The 23648-nt window shown below is 40.2% G+C and overlaps 1 protein-coding gene across 6 annotated transcripts in view; it reads right to left on the reverse strand.

Annotated features, from left to right (window-relative positions):
• Window positions 1–993: 993 nt before the first annotated feature.
• Window positions 994–23648, reverse strand: part of syt7a (synaptotagmin VIIa) — a 113483-nt gene continuing 90828 nt past the window's right edge. For 5 of the 6 annotated variants that reach the window (XM_081608239.1, XM_017305209.2, XM_008412119.3 and 2 more), the window contains 6 exons: window positions 23168–23270; window positions 19507–19774; window positions 16765–16934; window positions 16317–16431; window positions 15091–15290; window positions 994–13927 (listed from right to left, as the gene is read on the reverse strand). In XM_081608239.1, coding sequence (XP_081464365.1) covers window positions 13823–13927; window positions 15091–15290; window positions 16317–16431; window positions 16765–16934; window positions 19507–19774; window positions 23168–23270 — 961 coding nt within the window. In that variant the 3' untranslated portion in view covers window positions 994–13822. The remainder of the gene's footprint in view (window positions 13928–15090; window positions 15291–16316; window positions 16432–16764; window positions 16935–19506; window positions 19775–23167; window positions 23271–23648) is intronic. The other variant, XR_014087932.1, reaches the window with a different exon arrangement.

The raw sequence follows: 23648 nt of genomic DNA on the forward strand, positions 1-23648 counted from the left end.
TAACATCTTACTGTCCCAGATTCACGTTTATATTAAAATGAACCTTTTCTTTTTTTCGTGTGGACCAGATTCCTCCTACACTTCAAAAAGATCTTCCTCCAAATTCACAGCACAATTAAATCAAGATACCAAGATCTGTAAAATACATTGACATATTTTTCAGTGTTGGCTTACCGGCTTACTATACCAGAAAGAATCACTTCCATTTCTTTTTTCTTTTTCAAAATCGGTGCTGAAGTACTTACCATGTATTGGTAAGTACTTCATTGTGTTTTAATTTTCTCATTAAGAAAATTAAAACACAATCATGCTAAATAAAATTTTTCTCCTCTACATCAGCAAGAATCATCTGCCTTCAATAATGTTTCAAGAATCTTTCTTATGAACATCAAGTTTTTGAATTGTGATAATCTTGCAGCTCTAATCATAGCAAAGTGGGTTCTAGAAAGCATTGAATGAGGAAGCTGTATAGAAATGCACAAATGATGATCATGAGATTTTGAAAAATCATGTTTGAGTTTGGATACACTTCATAATTCAGAACTACTTTCTATTAATAAAAAAGCCAAGTTCATACACAGAGGTTTGTGGTTGTGATGTAGCAAAACATTTGCAAGGTGCTGTAGGCATTGAAACAATAAAATATGTACAACAGCAGATTTACCTTAATTGACTTAAACTCTCTAATAGTACATTCTCTATTGGCCGTTAATATTTATTCAAACATTAATGACATGTTGTAGTTGTTGGGATGCATCAGCCTGACGAAAATGCTTGAAATTAAGGTGATTAAATGTTTAATGAACAATTAAAACTGTTGCAGATTAAATGATCAGATAATCAGCTGCTTTCAGGTGCAGAATCAGGATAGTTACTGGTTGCAGAACAAGATGTTAAGCAGCTATAATGTTCTCGCCATGCAGTGTAGTCCTGGTTAAAGTATACCGAAGAAAAGGACGACGAGACAGACCAATCAGGCTCTGAACACAAGTGTAGCAAAAATGATTCTTTAATATGGAACAACATCAGAGCTCAGCTCCAAGGCTCCGTCCACCCAGCACACTGTGTAACACTGATGAGTGGAGGAGAGCGAGAACAGAAAAACAACAAAAAATAAATAACCAGTAAGATCACAGTCCGCTCGGCCCAAAAAAACAGGAGAGGCTGAAAAAAATAAACATGGAACGCAAAACCAAAGTGCTACTGAGCTTCGCCCTGAGACGCCCTCCCTCCCTTTGCTGGGCGCGGCCGCAGAGACGCGGCTCCCCGCTGCCTCCCAGGGCTCTCTCGACCCCGTCCCGCTGTCTCGCCCTTCTGTTCCAAACCAGAAGGGCCGACCGGAGAGGAGGTGGGTTGGAAGGAGCAGAGAGCCGCGCGTGGAGGTGTGGAGGTTCTGCGGCCCTCCCTCAGAGGGACGTGACCAAGGCGTCTCGGTTATTATCATGGCTCCAGTGAGAGACGTCTGCAGTTCGGTCCTTCTCTTTGGCTCCCAGTGAGATCCAATCATCTTTAAGTAGCTGTTCGGTTCAGGTTCAAATGGAATGTTTGAAGTTTTCGTTTAAGGAGAATGAGAATAGAACAGGAGAGGGAGGGCGTCTGCCGGAGCAAACCCAGTAAGAACCCTTTACTACACCAGTACGGGGACATCAACAGAAGTACTACACAGATATGTACAGAGCAACCAAGCAGCACACTGGAGTACCAAGTAATAAAAGTGGTGCAGGAAAAGGGAGGGTTTCCACAAATGTACACATCCCAGTATCTTTAATGTGTGGTTGGTCCGATCTTTAAGGCGTTTTTTTTTTTTTTTTCTTCCTCTCGCTCTTGCTACAAACAGGCAGCAGTGAAGCCGCCACAGCATCAACTCTCACATCTGTGCTTGACTTTAATATGGCTGCTTTGTGTTGCTGCATGCTGAGCCGATACCGTTCCCTCTCCTCTGAGTTTGAAGTTATAAGGCTTGAATTGGGATGAGGAACATGGATCTCCTCTCGTTTTTTTTGTGTGTGTGTGTGTTTATTCTCTGGTCCACAGAGCTCTATAGAAAAAGTAACGTGGAGGGTGACAAATGGGAGATCCTAATGGACAAAGAATCCAGGATAGATGATGGGGGATGGAATGGATTACCAGGAAATTAGACTCTGGTGGTGTGCGCATTATCATCTGAATGGGATAGTAAATGAACAATCGAGCAGAGGAAGTGGAAATCTATACTTAGCGGAGGATTAAAACTAAGCGGTGTAATGAAGAAACAGAGCGGATGAGAGGGGGGGAAAAAGAGAAAGGAGGAGGGCATCAGCTAGCCTCAGCAAACACAATCATCCTGCATCTTAGCGAGCAATCTGCGTAAGAGAAAAAGAGGGCGGAGGGAGGCACTGCACAAAGAGCACTAAGCACTACGATGGACGGACACACACCTAAAAACACGCACAACTGCACAGGGTTCCAGTCTGCGTTCCACCGCACTCTCCTGGCTGCCAGAACCTTGCTGTGTCTTGTCAAAAACAAAACAAAAAACTAAAGCAAAACAAATGGACAAAAAAGAGATCCCACTGGCTACAATGAAAAAAAGAAAGCAGAAACTTAGAATATAAAAAAGAGCCAGTGGCATCGGGTCTTACAGAAAGCAATTTTTTTTTTTTCTCAGTAACTGGCTTTTGAACAGCTCTACGCTTTTTCTTTTAGTCTACCAAGTATATACTATTAACCTTACCAGGCAGCTAAAATCTATACAGTACTGTCATGGTTTGTATATTTATAGATATTTGTACACTATACAAAGTTGGCAAAAAAAACCAAAACATAAATAAGTACATGGAATCAGATTGTACACATCACAATTGTGTGTTTAAAGTTAGAGCACTCTTTGTTGAAGAGGTGGGCCAAGGCAAGTGGAAAAAGGAGTTAAAAACCCAACCAAAAAGCAGGAGTGTTACCCTTGACATCCCTCGATGCAAAAATAAAACCCCTCTCAGTTTAGATTCAGTAGGTCAGTTAAGAGTATTGCTTATTACCTCCCTGATTTAAAAAACCTCTGTATAAATGGCAGGATTTAGACGTCGCTCGGCCTGCATCTCATTCACAATCAGCAACAGATCGAGTTTGGAGGGGAAAGTAGCTGGGCTTTATTTTTGGTCAGCGTGTGGAGCTTCAGCGTCCTTGTGGGACTCCCTCGGACGGATGGTATTACAGATGAAGGTAGAACTGTATCCACTGTCTTTCCTGGAGACAGCTGCCGGCAGTATCTGCTAAACCATGTCAGGTCAGAGACGCTCCTGAAAGAAACCTGAAACTGATGAGCTCCGCCGCTGCACTGTGCAGGGGCGGAGCTGCCGGGCCTGAAACATGAGGGCGGATGCAGCATATGAAAAACCAGATGAAGTAAGACTTATGGCACTTGACCACAATCCTGTTTTTACCAATGTTTTACAAAGCCATAGCATGCTTTGAACATAAATAAAAGTGCATTTTATTTCCTCATTTATTTCAAAGAGGATAAAACGCACAGAGAAATCATCTAGTGGCCAGAATAAAAATTTTACACTTGCCCAGCTCTTAACGGTGACTGACTTAAAAATCCAATCTTTTTTAGGCTCAGAAAACACAAGCGCCAACATGTCACACTGACAAAAACTCTCTTTGGTTTGGAAGTTGTTACTGAGCAAAGTTAGCTGTTTTCAGTATAGATGAGACATTTACAAATGAAGTCACAGGAGACACCGACATTTTAAAAGCAAGGCTGAATGCATTGCTGCAAAACAGCTCTGTTTTAATTCGGTTCTGTCTATTGGGGAACATGCTGGATTGGTAGTCTTCACAGTTTTTGCTCAGTTTTCATGAACCGTTGTTCATAGTTTGCGAAGCTAAGTGAGCTAATCTTACTAACTGTGCTAAGCTAAAAATGCAAAGATATTTTAAGATGTTTTGACACGTTTCCGAAATCTTGTTAAACTGCAGATAAATGCGACACCGACGGCTCTCTCTCTCACACACAGTGTGACATCACCTTATTTTCTAACTAATTAATGACCAATCAGCACAGAAAAGCTCCGTCAGCATTCTCTGAAGTTACACTAATACATGATTTAACATCCAACAGTGTTTTTGCAGACGAGTCCTGGCGAAAACAAAGGAATATGTTGTGATATGGCACAGCTAAAATCCGTTTTGAAGAGGAGAGATGGTGCATGTATTGTTATTTGAGTTCTTTTGGGTTTTTTTACATCACAATATGGCAGTTTATAGTTCGGCCGTCTCTCTAATCCTGAACTGTCCTTACTGGCGTTTGAGAGCTCTTGCAAATAGTTCACAGAGCAACCGACAAGCCGGTTATTTGGCAAGTTCACATCAGCCCAGTTGGGAATTAAAACATGCATGCAAACTACCCTTGTTGCTGTAGGATGATGGAAGCCATGTCCATCCTTATGTATGGCTCCCTACACATCAATAATGACTCCAAATTCGATGAGCAAGGCATCATGGGTGTCAGGACAGGGTTAATCCCATCTAACACAATGGCATTTCAGTAAATCCCAGAGCCTGTAAGCTGACGGTGGGGGATGTGATGCCAAGCGACTGGGTTGGAGTGACTCAATATGGAGGTGTGTGTCGTTCTCACACACGGCAAAGCATGTTGTGAGAATGCAATGATGCTTCATGGCTACAATTTGTGTCGCTTTGAGTTACCTGGGTGTATTCGGGGACTTGTGGCAGTGTTGCTACAAAGAACCTGGGATGTGTCGGGTACCACTCCTTCCCCGTCGCTTGTCTTGCCTTGACCTCACGACGCTCCCAACAAAAATACAGCAGACATCAAAAGCCCTTGTTCAAGAAGGGCAGGTATAATCAGCTTCATCATCATCATCATCGTCAACATCACCATTGTTATTCATGTGTATCGTTGTTTTCTTCATCGCCTCGAGTGACAAACGAAAACTCGGAGTACAGTAAATGTTAATTTTCACCAACAATATTTACATAAAGTTTTTTAAAAAACAAACAAAAAAATAAAATTATTCTTCACAATGCTTCGTAAAGAAACAAAAACACAAGAACACCAAGCACACACATACGCACACACTAACCAACAGTCAAATGTGAACAGAAAGGAAATTATTACTCGTTATTGTTTTTCATATTCGTGTAATCACTTTTCATACAACCCTGAATGGAAGGAGTCACACTGGTTTTCACCAGATGCTTAAAACAATTGAAAGGGTGAGTTGGAGGGAGAGGAGAGGTCCGTCGGTGCAGGGCAGGACGAACGCGCAGACAAACAAACAGCGAAGGTGAGCCAGGTGACTCCTGAACTTACTCAGGCGTCGCAACATGATTCAGCAGAATAAAGCAGCGAAGATGTTCCTCCAGGATGGGATTACCACAGCCTCACTTTAATCCGCACACACACAGACATTAAGGTCTCCAAGACAAAGAACACCCCTAATTTAATTTAGCAAAGACTACAGCAGAGCAGGCACCTTTCCAATAGAGTGAGTCACTGATGCTTAACTTAAGAAATCCATCAAGGAAAACTGCGATGGAATATTAAGGGAAGGAGGAATGAGACAAGGACAAACGCCATCATAAATCTCAAGGGAGCATAAGGAACAGGTAGGACCTCTTCAGTTGTGAGAGGTTTAAACTAATTAAATAACTTTAGTAAATGTAAATCCATTTTTAAAAATGCATGGAAATGTACAAAATAAGCTGTCAAGATATTAAACCACAGGGGTACATTTTATACTCTAGTGCACAAAGTCTAGTCTTAAAAGAATAACTAAAGTTCATCACAGCCAACATGGATTTATTTCATTGGAAGAAAGACATAAACGTGTCTGTCGGGATCATCTTTGGGGAACTATGATTGTCTGTGCCAAATTTCAGATAGAGAGCAAAATTTTTCTGCAACAAACTCTCCAGGTTGACCTGCCATGAAACAAAAGATGAATGTGAGGTAAAGTGCCTGAGGCCCACTGTTGAGTATAGCAGATTTGTGATGGCGGGGGCCTGTTTGTCTTCAAAAACCCACGTGGAACTGCTTGACATACGAGAACATTTAAAAGTTAAGTTTGGTGGGTTCTGCCAGAAATCTGAAAATGGGTTCTAATTTGGTCTTATGATAGAATAATGATTTAAAATACAGTAAGCATTTCAACCATCGTCATTCCAGTCCCCGAGCCCAAGTAGTGAACCAAATCTAGAGAGATTATGTGGGTTAAAAGAGAGGACATAAAACAATTAGACTTTAAAAAGAGAGCTTGTTTTTTTACACTTAGCAAATGTTCTGACATTAAATGTTAGATTGTTCAATATTTTTCAACCAGAGGAGTAAAAGATTAATCTATTTTAAAGCTTTTACACATCATGACTACAAATGCCAATACAGGTCTGGGGATGGTTTTAGATACAAAAAGTCTATTTTTTGCAGAAAAAGGACATAAAACTTGCAGCACTAAAGTTGTGGGCAGAATTAAACTTTTTTTACTCAGGCCCACACCAGCACCTGTTCATTGGTTTTGCCAGGAATTGAATATAATGATGAGAGACAGCACTGAGGCTGAACAAACACACCAATTGGACCCCGGGTGGGGGGTGAGGGGGAGTCTTGACTGGGAACATCTGTAATCCTGTCTTGGTATATTCATGAGCCCTGGCTTGCTGAAGGTCACTCCTGACATTGTTGGTGCCAAGAAAGCGCAACACATTTAGAGGTGCGAGAGAGGTGGCAGTGCAATTAAAAAGTGGTGTTTGGGAGCTAATGTCTCCATATGTTTAGATTGAAACTTTCCATCTATTTTAGTGTTTTGGTTGTTGAGCTGAAAGCAGAAAATATAAAGATAAACTAGGGGATTCTTAGTATTTTACAGATAGAAGGTTTCTGAAGGATTTTACACTCTGTTGTGAAATGGAATATGTCGTGAGGGAACTGGCTTTATAGCAAACACACAGCATTTTTTCCCCACAATTTTCCAGAGTCAAACATTTAAGAGTAATCACAAGTTAGAGCATCAATGATTTTTCTATTTTAACTACTGAAGGAAACTTAGCTGTATCTCGTTTTGTACAAGTAATCCTTATAAACATCCAGGTCTGAGATCACTGCTACGCTTCCTAAAAAAAAAAAAAAAAAAAAAAAAAAGCAACAGTTTCTTTATATGCTATAACGATACCATGAATCAGAAATGTGAAGGATCAGTCTGTGGTCAAAAAAGAAAAGTTATGACATTTCCAGATATGGTGTTTATGCAACCTGCCAACACTGACCAATATGGCAGAGTAGAATATTTATCATTCAGTAGTTTTTATTCAGGAGGTCATCTGAATTAAAAAGCAGAGCTTAGACTTCTAAAAGTCCAAAAGTCTTCTCAGCAGTCTATTTTCAAGGATGAGTGCCTTCACAATCTGCCTCATGTTATAAAAATAACAGCGCATCTCCAAGCTCACAGGGTGACTGAGGACTACTTTATAAAGCCTGGTAGCTCAGCCTTCTGAACTATATGCAACTCAGTTAAAGGGAAATAGCTGATAAACTGTTTTGACTTAATAGGTCCAGAAAGTGTTTTCACACCTTCAGGAGTGATTACACCGATTAGTTTCTGTCTTTACCTGACAAGCCAGGTGGAGCACCGGTTTGCACTGACAGATAACTGGAAAAAGGGACTGCTGGTCACCTGGGGGCCTTTCTGTATGATATCCACAAGCATCCATTGTTAGGCATTGGCTGTGCTTGTGTTAGCCTTGCGATGGACTTGGCACCTGTTCAGGGTGTTCTCACTCCCCTGCCTAATTGTAGCTGGGAAAAGCTCCAATATTAGCAAAGATAAAGCTGAGCAAGCTAACGGATGGGTGATAAGACTTTTACTTGCACGCATGTTAGTTATAAAACCGCTCCATGCTTCTTTTTCTTAGAGCTATTTTTGCAAATAGTGAGCCCCCCCCACAAGGTCCAAGGAAGCAGATATTGCTCCTTTCTGACCACCTAATGGGAGTGTAATGTGCTGTGACACTGCAGGCACTGGCTGTCAAAACAGTGAGCCCTGTTCCATGGATGGCCAATTGTTCTGAAGGGCACTGGACTGGATCAGTGCATCACAGCAGCCAGCACTGAGGCTCACATGAAAGACAGTGCCCAGAACATAGTCGGCACACCGCATGCTGTCCAGAAAAGCTTACCGACACTCATGAGGAGGAGTTATACGACGCTGGCCAGTTTACAACTGCACAGTTGTATGCTGACACCATCTTTAGCATGAATCAAAAGAGATTTAAAAAAAGGCAGTGTTGGCAGAAGCTGTGCTATGTATGGACTCACTTATTAGGCAGTCTTTATACAGTGGGTTTGAAATTAAGTGATTCAGGTCAGCAACGGCGGATAAAAGTCAGAGGAATCTCAGTGTAGAGAATCAAGAAGGGATTTGAGAAGGAATTAAGCTAAATACTCGTTGGACTGGTGCGTAACGGTTAGCCCAAGAGATGTGGGGTTACAGCTTCTTGGACATTTTACACCCACAATGATCAGACTGCTGTGCTTTCTTGTCATCTAAATATCTTTCATCCAGTTGCTCATCTCCAAAACAAACTAATCTGGAGACATCCCTATAGACACAGTCAAAAAGAAAAACAAGTTTCCTGTACATTTGGATGCAGTATTAATGCTACTAGCTAACATCCTTCTCCATAGGCAACAAAGCAGATGTGCGACTGGGAAAAAACAAAAAAAACAACTATATTCTAATATCTGCATTACATCTTGAATAGTAAACACAATTCAAGAGGACTACCTTAAACCATTAAGCAATCAAGTACTTGGTTACCGTGGAAACTGAACACAAGGTGGTGGGAAGGCATTGCTAATGAAGTAAACACAGATAGGGAATCCTCCTACTGTTTGGGCATCAAGACACGCAGTAAATGCTTCTCTCTTCATAGCTGCTGTTTGAGCTCCTCGTCTCTAAAGGAAGATGAAACTTTATCAATATTCTCAAACAGCAAACACACAATTTTATTGCATTACATCTTCCTAGTTTAAGAATAAAGACCAAATTTGTTTTTAATTTTTAAAGTAATGGAAAGCAATAAAAAAAATACACAACCGAACCAACTCCTTCACTATGTCTCCCTTCTCAAGTGTAAACTATCATTAGCATAGCAACACAGTCAGCAGATACAGGAAATTAGAACAGTAACTGCATAAAAACTGCATCAACTTTAATAGCTGTTCATACTTAAATTACTGTTCTAATGTATGATGTGGTATATTTCAAAGTTTATGAGATACATAATAATAGATCATCCATATATGCAGACAGACAACTTCCAGGAAAGAAGGTTTTACAATATTAAAGCAATAGCATCCTCTTTCAATATTATTACATACATATGCTCAAAAAATAGCATTTATGTAGAATTAATTTTGGATTTGCTTACAGACTTACTATTAGCAAGTAAGCCTGCATTTAGGGTTTCCTAGTTTTCTGTGTTGATTTGGAGAAATCAACACAGTGAACATGGAAACAAAAGGGGTAACAGCTGTACTTGCAAATCAGAAGTGAAGAATTTAAATGTTTTCCGATTTACCATTTCTCAACAGCCAAATAACCGCTTTAGTTTTTAATTTGAAATGTTCCTTTATATTTTATTTGGTATAGATATGGCTGATTGTTAATCATCACAGTAGAATTAAAACTTTAAAAATATTTTACCTTCTCCATAACTGTTATGATGTAAAGTTTAAAGCATTTAATTTTTTTGTCCTTAAGAACATAGAAAAAAAATAAGTTTTTCTTTTATTTATAATAGATTGTCACAAGACGATTGGATTGTGTTTTGGCTTCTGTGTTGTACACTTCTGTGTGGTTTATTAAAGTTACCCTTTTTATGGTACACTTTGTGACATCTGTGTGAAAATATGATCAATAAATAAAGCTTGAATTTACTTACTTCCGACCTTGAGAACAAAACTTTGAAACATAATGTAATCTTATATTTTACCCCAGTGAAACATTGGTGTACTTCACTATTTAACACTTTGACATGCATAGGTATTATATAGTAATGTATAGTGATACGAGTCTTCTTACTGAAGTAAGTTTTCTTACTTCAATAAGCTTTATATAACTCAATACAAGTCATTTCTGGTACATTTGGTTAAGAAAGCTATTATATTGTACTGGAAATTTATATATATTTAAATAGATGTATTTGCATTAGAGTACATTTGGCATTAAATTTTAATTCATTGAAAAGCACAGTATTGATAATTCAGCTAAATATTTTAGCTACTTCCTGAATAAAGTGCCAAGGCGTAGAAAGATTGGGGAGTGCTATAGGATAACCCTGGGACAGAAATAAGCATAAAACTTTACAAGAGTGTATTAAAGGTGAACTGCAAACAACTGGGATAAACGGCAAACTAAGACAGAGCAGAGGCATCTATGAGCATCTAAGTAAGTTTTATTGTTGCTGCTTTATGACAGCTTTATTTCCACAGGTATGAGCTGAATGTTTCTGACAAACCGGGCAACTATTACTGCATTAGATAACATCTAATCCACTCCTGCAGTATCTCACAGAGGCAGACAAGTCAATCATCTGAAACCGCACACGCTGTCCGTCATTTGTAATTCCCATGAGGCGCAACTAAAATTCAGAACGTGGCTAAGAGCTACCTTTTCCTGTCAGTATATATACTTATATATATATATATATATATATATATATATATATATATATATATATATATATATATATATATATAAACTGTTCTTTCTTGGACTCATTCAGAATAACAATGTGCAGCTCTGAGCTCTGACAAGCTTGATGTTAATCGACACATTGTGTAATAGCACTGTTGTGCTGGCCAGTCTCCATGAGACAGGCAAACGTGCCTTGAATCTCCATCCCAGCATGACATTTCAAACATCAGTGGACTCCCACCAGGAGTCCTGCAGTTTCCTTCCATATACACACACAAGCACACATAAGTACTCTCATATTTTAAAAAAAAAACACAAAAAAGACCAAGAAGAGGAGGATGAGAGCCCTGCATCCTCTGTGTCCTCCGCTTCAACTCCAAACCCTGAAAACACCGAGCAAACGTCACCTCTCCCCCCCGACTGCAGCCAACCCTTCCAGATTCTCCTCCCTTGATTTTCACCACAGCTATAATCATCACCATCATCATCATCATCAAAAACTATAATCATCATTATTATTTTTATTACATTTTCAAAAAAGTGCAAAATGAACTTCCCCGTGCCCTCGTTCAGAAGGCAGGGCAGTAGAGGATGGGGAAACGATGGCAGTAAGAAGAGCAAGAAGAGCGCGAGAGAAGAAAGAGAAAAGAGAAGAAGATTTCTGTAAAGTTCGAAGTGCGCTGCTCCTGTAAATGCACACTCAACTGCAACACAGCAGTCTAACTATACAGTCCAACCTGCTGGAGGTGGACACCCACCAGCGTGACAGAAGAGCACAGGGCGAAGACAAGTATGTGCACACAGCTGAATCCACGTGCACAAACGTTGCCTTCAGCCTTGATTTTCCTGTTAACATTGGAAGATTTCAATTGGTTTCCTCTGTTGGTGATGCATGAAAAGTGACATCCTGGGATCTCATCTTCTTTTTTCTCTCTCCGTGTCTTTTGTTTGTTTTTTTTTTCTTCTTCTTTCTGGAAAAATCGGGACAAATCCATATCACAAGTTTGTGTCCCATCTTTTCCCAGCTTTGGAAAGTTCAGTTGCTTTTTTTTTTCCTTTTTTTTTTTAAATCTCTATTTTTGTTGGAGCTACAGCACAGCACCCACAGCACACAGACGACAAGGAAGGCTCCAGAAAGAGGGTTGTTGTGAGAGGAGTGGTGAGGCAAAGTAAGTCACTAATATTGTGCCAGAAGGAAGAGAAGAGGAGAAAAGAGAATACAGAGAGGAGAATAGAAGGAAGAGAAGAGACAACAGTGTGAACAAATCCATCCTGAGTTCAGCTTGTTTCATCACAAACCTATTATCGATCACTTTCAAAGACTTCAGCTGAACATTAAACCACTCTTGAGTGAAGGAGAAAAGGTTTGCTATGAGAGAAAAATGTAAAACACTTGGGACAAATAATGAGAACAGTAGGGTCAATGAAAAGACTAATGAAACGGGGAAACAGGTGACAGAATATGGCTAAGATACAGTTAACTAGTGTTCATAGGTGAAACCCTGCCAGCCTACGTAGCTAAATTATATCTTCATAAGATGCATCGTAACGTCACAGAAAAGTTAATTCATTAATAGAATCAATAATTAATAGAGATTCACTACAAACATCATATATTTGGAGCATTTATGTCTCTTTATTTTGATCATTACCGAGTAACAACTACTGAAAACCCAAATTTCTGTTTCTCAGATAAATAGAAGATAGCAGCAGACAGAGACTGACATTCTGTACAAAGGTGGCAAACCACAAGAGTGTGCTGCTGATTGAAAAGTTGAGTGGAAGGAAAAAGGGTGGCAGAAAAATCTGGCACAGGCAACAGGGATAACTGAAGCCTTGAGAGGATTCTAGCTCATTTATGATTTTTGGTGAGAATCACAAGGGACTGACTGTGGCTGGAGTCAGAGCTTTAAGAGTCATTTCCAGAATATATTCTGCAACTGTTACCTTCCTTGTGTTAAGACACTCCTGAATGCAAGACACTGACAAATACTTCTTAAAAAGGACATGTCCAAAGTCCTCTTTTCATTAGAAAAGTAGATTTTATTTTTCATTGGTAAATCAAGATCCCAGAGTCTGGAGATAAAGGGAAGAGGCACAGATTTCAAGCTGGTTGAGGTTGTTCTATTGTATTTTATAAAGTCCAACGTCAGCAGAGACATTTACCAAAAAGGTTTCAGAGCACTCCATGTTTCACTCTGCTGACGAGGTTTTTAGAAGAGCAGATTTTATTTTTCCAGCAAAATATGGCAAAAGTGCAAACTCTCCTGGTCTGAAGCTCAAACATTGCCGAAGCTCCAGAGCCAACAATGAGGATGAACTGAAGGCTGGCGCACACATCTGCAGAGCCACAGGCTGGTGGCCCCGGTCAATTATTGAAGACATACATTGTATAGTACATGTTGTAGCACCACAATGCTGTATTAATTTTTTTTCATTGGTTTTATGTAATAGCTGACTTCTACAAGAAACTGAATTTGGGGTTCATATTAGCTGTACATCACAGTCATCAAAATTAACAGACATAAAGACTGGAAATATATAATACTCTAGTTTACCCACTTGGTATGCAGTGAGTTTCACTTTTTGAGCTGAATCACTAAATTAACATTACCATGGTATTGTAATTTATTGACACCCGCCTGTATGTTCATACACTGCCTTCTGTATTATATTGTATAACTGTACTATTTATACAACAAGATTAAATGAGCTCAAATTATTATGATTCTCTAAGATACCAACTTGTTTAACCGGTAAGGGACTGCAGCGACAAATAAACAGATCGTTAGACCTCCATGGGCCGATTGCATAAGGACAGAAAGACAGACATACAGACAGTCAGAAACAGGGGGACTATTGGCAAAGTGGCGACACAGAAAAAAAAAACATACAACAGCACAAGGGGCGAGAAATTCAGAGAGAAGTGGAAGAGGAAATTGAGATTCTAAAAGAAAATAGAGAAGAGTTTAAAGGTTTAAGAGAGCAGATGGCTAATTGTACCCGTGTTTCGCAGCCTGGCAGCAAGTCAGTCTTGTGCATAAGGACGGGAGCGGGAGTAGGGGAGAGAGAAGAAGGGTGGGAAGAAGGAGACGGGAAGTGGCCATGGAGGAAGCTGGGTGGTGCGATCAGGCCTTAAGAGCGTGCCACTGGGCGACGTTAGTGCGCGGCCGAGCGAGCATGTCCTTCCAATGCTTTACTTCTGCTGGCCCGCTCTTCCACGATAGGTAGATCTGAGAGTGGAGAAAGAAACAATCAGGCACTCTTCATGAAAATTTTTAAACTACTGAGGACATAAAAAGCCATTGTATGGCCCATCTCTTCCAAGTCGATATGTTTTCATGTGTATCATGATGGTAAACGATGGTGTTTGGTATCAGTCCTTGCTGACGAGCAGCAATAAGTTGAAAAGCAGTGAGGTGAAGCAGCAATAGCTGTCCCCGTTCACTCACAGGCTGTATTACTAAAGCAATATTTATGTCACCGTTGCCTAAATTAATGAAGCTAGAGGTTGAAATGGTCAGTATTCAAACAAAGAAGAGAGTTATAACCTTTACTTTAAATTTTCTGTAAGTTGTATGTCTCTTCAAGCTTAATGCCAACTCATACACATAGGAGGAGACGGCTGGTTGTTGTTCAAATTGCTTGGTTGTCATGACAAAACCTTGTTTGTTCAAGTTCACAACGGGTGACATTTGCCTAACTCGGAGCAAAATTGAACCATTAACAGCAGCAGAAGGCCCCATCTAGTGACTTAAGGTAATTTTAACATCAACTGGATGTCTGAGCTTGTAAGTGTGGCTTGTCTAAGGAAGAAAAAGCTTCAGGATGTGCAGAGAAGCTTTGGCATCGCGGTCCATGTTGGTGTTTCTTTGAAACTGTCCCTGTACACTTTTCAGCAACCCTGCTTGCAGAAATTTGACCCCTCCCGCACAGGCGATTGATTTGCAGAAAGTACAACCCAAAGTATTCATCTTTTTATAACCAAGCTTTTATAATAAGCAGAACCGCATCTATGAAGAGACTTTGACAGAAAAGTCAACTTACTACAACCAAATCAGATTTTATTGAATTCAACTAAGCTTTGCTAAATTCAGCAAATTTTGAAAGAAAGTGACTGAAATCCTGTTGTTAGATCAGGACAATCTAACAACAGGATAATTTGAGCAAACATGCAATATTTCTTTCTAGTTTTGGAACTACACTGAATAATATTCCTTTCCTACAGAAAAAAAATGAAAATAAGTCATTCTACTTAATTTGATTTTAGTTTGTTTTTATGTTCTTTGCCCACAAGTACTGTTGACTCTACGATTCTACAACAGACTGAGCTAACCCGTGACACCTATCTAAAAATCTCTGCAGACCCCCCACAGATGCTTATGTCATAAATTACCTTGCCAATAACATCGTTGCGGCTAAGCCTGTCCTTGTCCATGACGGTGATGATGATGGTAGTCTCCCTCAGCACATGGGCAGGGACGTCAAAGGGGAAGGACTCGTTGAAAACTGGATTCAGACAGCGCTTTATCACCGGCGTCTTCTTCTTCTCTACACGCTTGTCCTTGTGCATGAGCCACACCTTTACGTAAGGGTCTGCAGAAAGGACGCAAAAGAGCAGAAGTTTACGCCAAGGGTAACTAAGAAAATGCCTATGGATGTGTTTCTTTTTCTCTTTTTTTTTTGCTTTCAGGGTCAGCTTTGCAATTACCCTCTTGATTGTTATAGACAGGAAAGGCAGCAGGGAAGCAGAGACCTCGATTGAGCTCAAGGTCAACCTATTCCCTGAGCTAGCAAACATACAAATGAGGAAGTATTTATGGAAATGGGGCTTGGGATTCGTACAGCAAATTCTGGAGCAATTTTGTATCTGGTAATAGTAACTGCAGGAAACTCTAATTTTACCAACAACAAAAAAAATGCACAGAAAGCATGTCACAGCAGGACCTGATACTTTTTTTTAACCAGAAGAGACCAGAGTGCACTGATGCACATTTAGCTGGGAGGTTCAAGATCCTCATAGATATACAGGCAGATAGAAGTCAACAGATATGCTTGATGTAATGTCACCTTGCTGCTGTGACTATGAACAGAGGACAGTAACTAGATTACAAAAGTATTCAAACGCCTTGACTGTTTCCTCATTTTGTCACATTACAACTTTCAGCACAACACAAAGCAAGGCATTATTACGAAGACGTAAAGAAAGGAATTACAGACTTTTGTCAAGTAAAAGTCTATAAATTTACAAAGGCAGAAAGAGCTGCAGCTGACTGATAATTCTTCAGTCCTCCTGTGCAAACAGGAAAGACTAACGCTGACTTCATCGGTCACTTAATGTGAAAACATTGGTGCGCACTGAAAGTACTTTCTTTGATTTGAACAATTCTGTAGAAGCAATCAATTTATTTTATTAGTACTTGAGACCTGCTGCCACTGCAATATGAAAAAAAGTGTAAAGAAATTCTTAGCAAAGTACTCATTATTCTGTGTTGACCGGTCAGTAAGTACCGTGTACTTCAAATCCAAATTAAAACCTCAAAACTTTGAAAGTCGAGGCAAAAACACCAAACTGTGAAAAACACAGATTTGAGACGGTGACAAACACAGCAAAGACTTTACCCGAGGTGCCCCCGATATCCATGGCTTTAAGGTGGCGAGCTTTGATGATGTTCACAGTGATGGTGTTGGCAGTGGGATTATAGCAGAGAGACACCAGCAGGTCGCCTCGTCTCCCCTGCAAAAACGAACCCACACACACAAAAACACAAAAAAAACAATGGAGTGTGAATCATCCGGTCTAAGATCAGATTTCATCAGGGGATATCAAACTCCAGATTACTCACTGCCTCGTTGTGCAATGTTACATCACTGCCCTTTCTGCTCTGACTCCATGTGCCAAATACAGACGGTCCAGTGACCGGGCTGGCTTAGTTATGATCATTGCTCACCCAAAAATCACATCAGACATGATGATAGCTGCGACCAAACGTGTCACACTTGCTTTAACAAATTACACTGGGATTAAAAGTGAGCATCAGCCGTAGCTCTGTCTAACAGCCCCTCTTACACTGCCATCACTGCAGGGCTTAAGCTCCTTCCAGAAGGTCTTCAGCTGGCCCAGTTCCACCTTGTTCAGGGGGATTGACACCTCTCCGATGGGGTCGTTCCTGCTGAAGCGGTCGTAGTCCAACACCTGGAGGTAGAGAGTGCGTTCTCTCACCTTCTCGTAAGGGAAGCCTAAAGCAGACACAGGGAGCAGATAACACTGTGGGCGGAGAGGCACAGCTCAGTGGCAGATTGCGAAAAGCATGTTCCTGACAGTACAGAGGGAACAGTAATGTGCAACATGCTTCCACGGAAGGATATGACAAAAAATGCCAACGTGTGGAGCAAAAGCTGAGCTCCCTGTCACAAACTAATCGAGTTCAAGCTTAAAGGGCTGTGGGTTTGGGAAAGGTTTGAGAATATTCCACCCTAGTTTTCCTATTTTGTCGTTTCACATTCAGCCAATCTCAAAAGTCATAAAAAAAACTTGCTCCTTACAAGAAGAAAAAAAAAACACTTGTCTTTGCAAATGACAAACAGCCTCTGCAGCTTACAAGATGATGATTATTATTACAGCAAGACAGAATATCGGTCTGCTGTTTCTAGGCTGGAGGTCTAATCAATAAAAAACTTGCTCTAATTTCACACTTTGATATTGAGTTTTCACACAACTAACACAAAGCTCCTTTTCAATGGAGAAACAAGTCTTTTTGAAATCTGCCAGGCTTGCTGCAAATGAGCTTTATCTCTGTATTACTTGATGAGAAAAAGCAAAGAAACCAGTTTCCTGGTCTGAAAACTGCAGTGTCTTAACAGGTGGAAAATGAGCACAATATTTACATTTCTATTCACAATGCCTAATAAACCAGCTTCTTGGTTCAGACTGTTTGAAATATACAGGATTGTGGTTGCTATTGCTTATCGTGCAAAAAAAACAAAAGAAGTACATTTTGAATACAACTGTAACAGATTCACCCAAAACATTCCTTTCAAACAACAACTATTGCTAGTTTCTAAAATAACTCAAATTGATTAGCTTTATATATATATATATATATATACAAAGTTTTCAAGAAACATGAATTCTTTATTATTTTTATGTTGTTGTTTGATACAGAGGTTACAGAAAAGTATTTATGTTTCTGCCATTTTCCCCCCCAATACACGAACACTCAGAAGAAAAATCAGTATTACCAGCAAAACTTATTCTCATTTCAAAACTTTATGCCCAAACAATCCACTTACTCTACAAAAGCACTTCATTTATCTTTGTAATTTGAAGGTCTTTGATGGTTTAATCAGGTAGAAAACTGTCGCCGAAATAAAATGTTGCAGATGAAATTACCTGAGATAAAAGAGCAGAAAATTGAGGGGGAAAAATCTAATAAAAACTCAATGTAGGGTATAAGATTAAAAAGCAAAAAGCAAATATTTAACTGCTCACACAGTCAAAATGATTGGAGAGCCTCATTACTTTTAAACAAACTTGAATAGCTATTAAATGGGAAAGTATAAGTCTGAAAAAAAATCACAAACATTTCTAACTCGATGTACATCCCACAGAGTTCAGCTAAATTCATCTTTTAAAAAATGGAAGGATTTTGGGACTTGTCTAAATCTATTTAGAGCTGACTGTCCTTATAAAGTGAGTGGACCGGGAAAAGAAGGCTGGTTCGAGAAGCCATCGAAACGGCTACGTCTAATCTGAGGGAGTTAAAGGTTCCAGTGCTCAGAGAGAAGAGACTGTGCTTTAAGAAATGTTTTCCATGGTTTCTTACAAATCAAAACTGCATGGCAGAATGTCAAAGAATGTCAAATAAAAAATAAAATTCAAAAGAGCGTACAAATCTAGTCTGGAATTCAGCCAAACGCACAAGGGATAATCTGAGAAAAATTGTAAATTCATGTGATCTGAGTTTATAACCAAACTAGAAAAACAACCTCAAGTATGATGCAAAAGTTCGCAAAAAAAATGGTTCAAAGAAAACAAAGTTAATGTTAAGTCAAAGCCCAGATATCAGTCTACTCAGGAATTTGTTAGCAAAACATGAAAAGAGCCGTTTTACAGCCTGACAGAGTTTGAGCTGCAAGAATGGAAAGAAATTATAGCTTGATGGAGACATATTCGCACAGCCACAGTACTGATTATAACCAAAGGAGCATCTTCAATAAGATTTAATTTGAAGGGGTGTTCATAAGACTGACATAATACTGTCATACCATGACATAATACCTTTTATGAACATGAAGGAGTCTTTATGAATGGTTGTGAAGGTTGTGTTGAAGTGTCATTCTGTAAATAATGACACTTTTAATGCAAGGTTGACACTTTTAATGGACTTTTAATGCAAGTTTTAGTACAACTTTGCATTAAAAGTGTCATTATTTACCAAATGATACTTCATGACAACAATCAAAGATTCACGAAGACTCCTTTATGTAATAGCAGGTGTTATATCATATTTATGACTGTCACGTCAGTCTTACGCACAACCCTTCAAATAAAGTGCTACTGCATCTTCTAACTGGAAAGGGTTGAAAATGTATGCATTAACTTTACCTTATAAGGCATATTCTTATTAAATTGATTTTACTTATATGTTCAAGATTTATTTTTGTGCAATCGAGACCCTAAAACATGCAAAATGTAAATTTTATGCAACACTTCCCCTTTAAGATTTACATTTAAACCCAGAGAAAATTACAGAATCCAATGGGATTAACATTACATTTCAGGTCTTTAAAAGTTGTAAATATGACAAACCCTCAAAGAGGAAGGTTTCATTCCAGTGGGGGTTGAGGTTCTTCCTCTTGACCTTGGTTTCCAACTTGTGCTTCTTGTCAGGCAGCAGGTAGATTTTGACGAAAGGGTCCGAGGTGCCGGAGAAATCCTTGGCTGGAAGGTCCTGGCCCTTGAGAACTTTGACGGTGAGGGTTGTGTTCTGGAAGCTGTAGCCTATGCTGAACTGGATTCGACCGAGTTTTTCACTGACGGGCCCTTCGCCGTCATCATCCTCTGAACCTGGGGACAACTGCAAGGCCACAAAAGACAAAGCAATGAGCGTAAACCGTCACATGTCCGGGAAGAGCCACACAAGGTACAAGTCAGACCTAAAGGCACCGACTTTCTGCATCACCCAGATCTCGACAGAGAACAGCCGCGAGGGGGAACGATTTCAGAGTCACATTTTGATCATGGCGCGCTCGAGCAGCTGCTCAGAGACAGAGATTGGTGCGATGTTAAGAAGACTCTGAGAGTTTAATTTCCTTACTAATGTTCTTAAGAGGCAGGAGGTGCTCAGATTGAAGATACGGAGCTTTAGACTACCCGCGCTCTCTCACAGCCACTCTGACTGCTTTATCATTGCTCTGCACTAAAAGGCAGATATCTGATAAAAGCCAGAGAGAGAGGGGGGAAGAGAGAGAGCAAGAGAGAAACAAAGAGGAGGTAGAGAGCTTTCAGCGAGACGTAAAACATGGACCAATGTCAGCTTTCTGCACGTGAAACCTTCCCTACAGTAACATATTCGTCTCACCGTTGATGTCTACTTTTTTTTTTCTTGCCACATAGAAAAACAATTGGGATACAAGTTTACGTACATTATGTGGAGGTAAGCAGCATGCACTACAGTAGACCTTTTTGTGAAAGAACTCAGGTGCTGTTTGGCATGCAAAGTGTTGCTCAGAGAATTACCTGAAGTACTACTTTTTGAAGCTTTCATCCAAAACCGAAATGACAAAGGCTCACTTCTGATTCATCAATATGGGTTTCAGAAAGAGGGAGAATTTCAACTCTAATTTGTCAAACAGTATGAGTCACCTTGGATGACTTGGCTTGCTTGATTGCCACTGTGGGAATGGCTGGTGTGTTATTTTTTTCTATTATGACTCGCTCATTACCATCCCCAGCTTTAGATCAACCTGCCTTATAAGCTTACAATGACTTTGCAGCACAACTCCTGCTGGTGGCAAGAATTACCTCAGAACAATGTGATTTTATTTACTCGTCTCGACAAATATGACTTAGCTGAAGTGCTTTCCATGTCTCAGAACAAATCAAATAAGATCTCATCAGGATATCCAAAGCTTATTGGCTTGCAGATTCCATCCATCCATCCATCCATCCATCCATCCATCCATCCATCCATCCATCCATCCATCCATCCATCCATCCATCCATCCATCCATCCATCCATCCATCCATCCATCCATCCATCCATTTTCTTCCGCTCATCCGGGGTCGGGTCGCGGGGGCAGCAGTTTCAGAAGGGAGGCCCAGACTTCCCTCTCCCCAGCCACTTCTTCCAGCTCCTCCGGGGGAACCCCAAGGCGCTCCCAGGCCAGCCGAGAGACATAGTCCCTCCAGCGTGTCCTGGGTCTTCCCAGAGGAGGCCTCCTCAAATATTTGTAATAAAGTTACAAATATTTTATATTTGTAACTTTCAAATACAAAATACTTTGTATTTTGAAAGTTGCAGATTCCAACTTTCAAAATACAAAGTTATCTTTTTTGTCTGCCCTTTTGCTTAAACTGCAGCTAATATGCTACATATTTTTAAATATCTCAAATTATATCTTTCTGGAAGTAAATACAAATTATGTATGACCTATAACTAAATTTGAAGAAAGATTTTTTTTAAATTGCATGAATTATTTAATCCACGGAATAATTGTCAGAAAGAAAACCTGTGAGATCTGCAAGACTGTTGGAATTTATGGATTTTATGAGAAAACTGAGTTGAGTGTCATCTGAATAAAACTGACGACTTACGCCGTAAAACAGATTAGTTGTGATGTGCCACAGTGGTTATTGCTTTTGCAAAACCTTGGGTCATTCCAACTTATGCATCCTCAAAGGCATTGCAACTCATTTCTTTGTTTACACCAAAGTTAAGATGGTGCTTAAAAAAGGTGTTTAAATGTAAACGGTTCACAAAAATCCAATGTGTAACAAGTAGCAAAATGTTGATCCCTTTTTGGGCAAAAATACCCCAAAAAACATTGATTTAGAAGTCAATTCACTGCGTATTAGAGACACCAGTGATTTAGTTGAAAACAGCATGACTCAGAACTTAATAACGCTAAAGGTTAGTTACTGCCCAACGCTGCAGCTTATCTGTTTTTTAAAGGTTTTTGTGGCACTGGTGGCCTTTATACAACAGTAGATGTTCAGGAGGAATGGCAGAGACAGAAGGGGAAAACATGCAGCAAATGGTCCAGGGCCAGGAACCGAACCGAGGACTGCAGCCTCTTTGTTGTACCATCAAACCATGGGGTCCTCTTGTTTTTGTGTTTAGCATTTCTGCAATAAAAACTTTTTTTTTCTCACTCAATCTAACCATTAGCCAGAAATAAACACTCATGTTCATGTGTGTCCTGAATCAAATGACTAAAATCAACATTTTAGTCACATTAATTACTGAAACGTGTATGGAAAAAGATTTAAAAGGGGATATTATGTTTTATTCCAGGCACATAGTGCCATTTAATAACACGATCAAGTAACTATCTTTAAGAAGCGCCTGCTCTTTCCAACACTCCACTTTCAACACGTCACCGTAACAATGTCCATTCATTATGCCAACTACAACCATTCTGAGGAGCCCTGGACTGAGACTCACAGTTACCCCAAGAGTTTGCACGTTGCTGCTGCCACTAGTCTGGAGGAGTTTGCAGCTTGTTTGTGGAAATGGGCAGCACTTTGTAGACCAGGAGTTCAGACACCACTGAATGGTTGTCATGTGAGAGTCAAGGATTTCTCAAACATGGATGAAAGAATAAAAGCAACACACCAGGATAGGATTTTGATGAGGGAATAGTATAATAACATCATATAAAGCTCAAAAAAGATTATTTTAAATAATATTGCCCCCCCCCCGTTTAAGCAGTCACATATGGCTGGTTCACAGAAATTGCTTTTAGCCACATATTTTGAGTGGAAAACCAAGACCTGAGGCAGAAGGGAAGGGAAGGGAAGGGAAGGGAAGGGAAGGGAAGGGAAGGGAAGGGAAGGGAAGGGAAGGGGAGGGAAGGGAAGGGAAGGGAAAGGAAGGGAAGGGAAGGGAAGGGAAGGGAGGGAAGGGAAGGGAAGGGAAGGGAAGGGAAGGGAAGGGAAGGGAAGGGAAGGGAAGGGAAGGGAGGGAAGGGAAGGGAAGGGAAGGGAAGGGAAGGGAAGGGAAGGGAAGGGAAGGGAAGGGAAGGGAAGGGAAGGGAAGGGAAGGGAAGGGAAGAGAAGAAGGAAGGAAGGAAGGAAGGAAGGAAGGAAGGAAGGAAGGAAGGAAGGAAGGAAGGAAGGAAGGAAGGAAGGAAGGAAGGAAGGAAGGAAGGAAGGAAGGAAGGAAGGAAGGAAGGAAGGAAGGAAGGAAGCGAGGGAGGAAGGAAGGAAGGAAGCGAGGGAGGATGCCAGGTGGTCTAGGCCATCTTACCATCACCATGTCTCCAGTGAGCGAGTTGGCCAGGTCAGTTACAGAAGAGTGCCCGTCGGCATCAGGAGGGTGACCCTTGGGGCTGTTTGCTGGCTTGTTGCCCCTGCAAGCAAAAAATCAGGTTGACAAACGTAAAACAGCTCAAACATTAATGAGCAGTTTACTCATCTACAGAAAGCGTTTGAGCCCACAGGGAGTCCAGCCTCCACCTGTTTAGCAGCAAAACGCCTCTCTAAAATGATCCGTTCAGTCCCAGTTTTACTATGGATTGATGTCACTTCACAGCGGAACCGGGTTTGTTTTTCTTTTCTTTTTTTTAACAGCCATCGCTAACAAAAGCCAAATAAAATCTGCCAGGTATTCCACAGATTAATGATGGGCACAAGACCTGAGAGGTGTAACTCATAAGAAATTTAAGTACATCTTCAAAAAGAACGCTACCTCCACTAGCAAAATAATAAGCAGATTTTTAGTCAAAAAA

This window comes from Poecilia reticulata, chromosome 6 (assembly GCF_904066995.2).
Source record: "Poecilia reticulata chromosome 6, P_reticulata-male-v2, whole genome shotgun sequence".
NCBI lineage: Eukaryota > Metazoa > Chordata > Actinopteri > Cyprinodontiformes > Poeciliidae > Poecilia > Poecilia reticulata.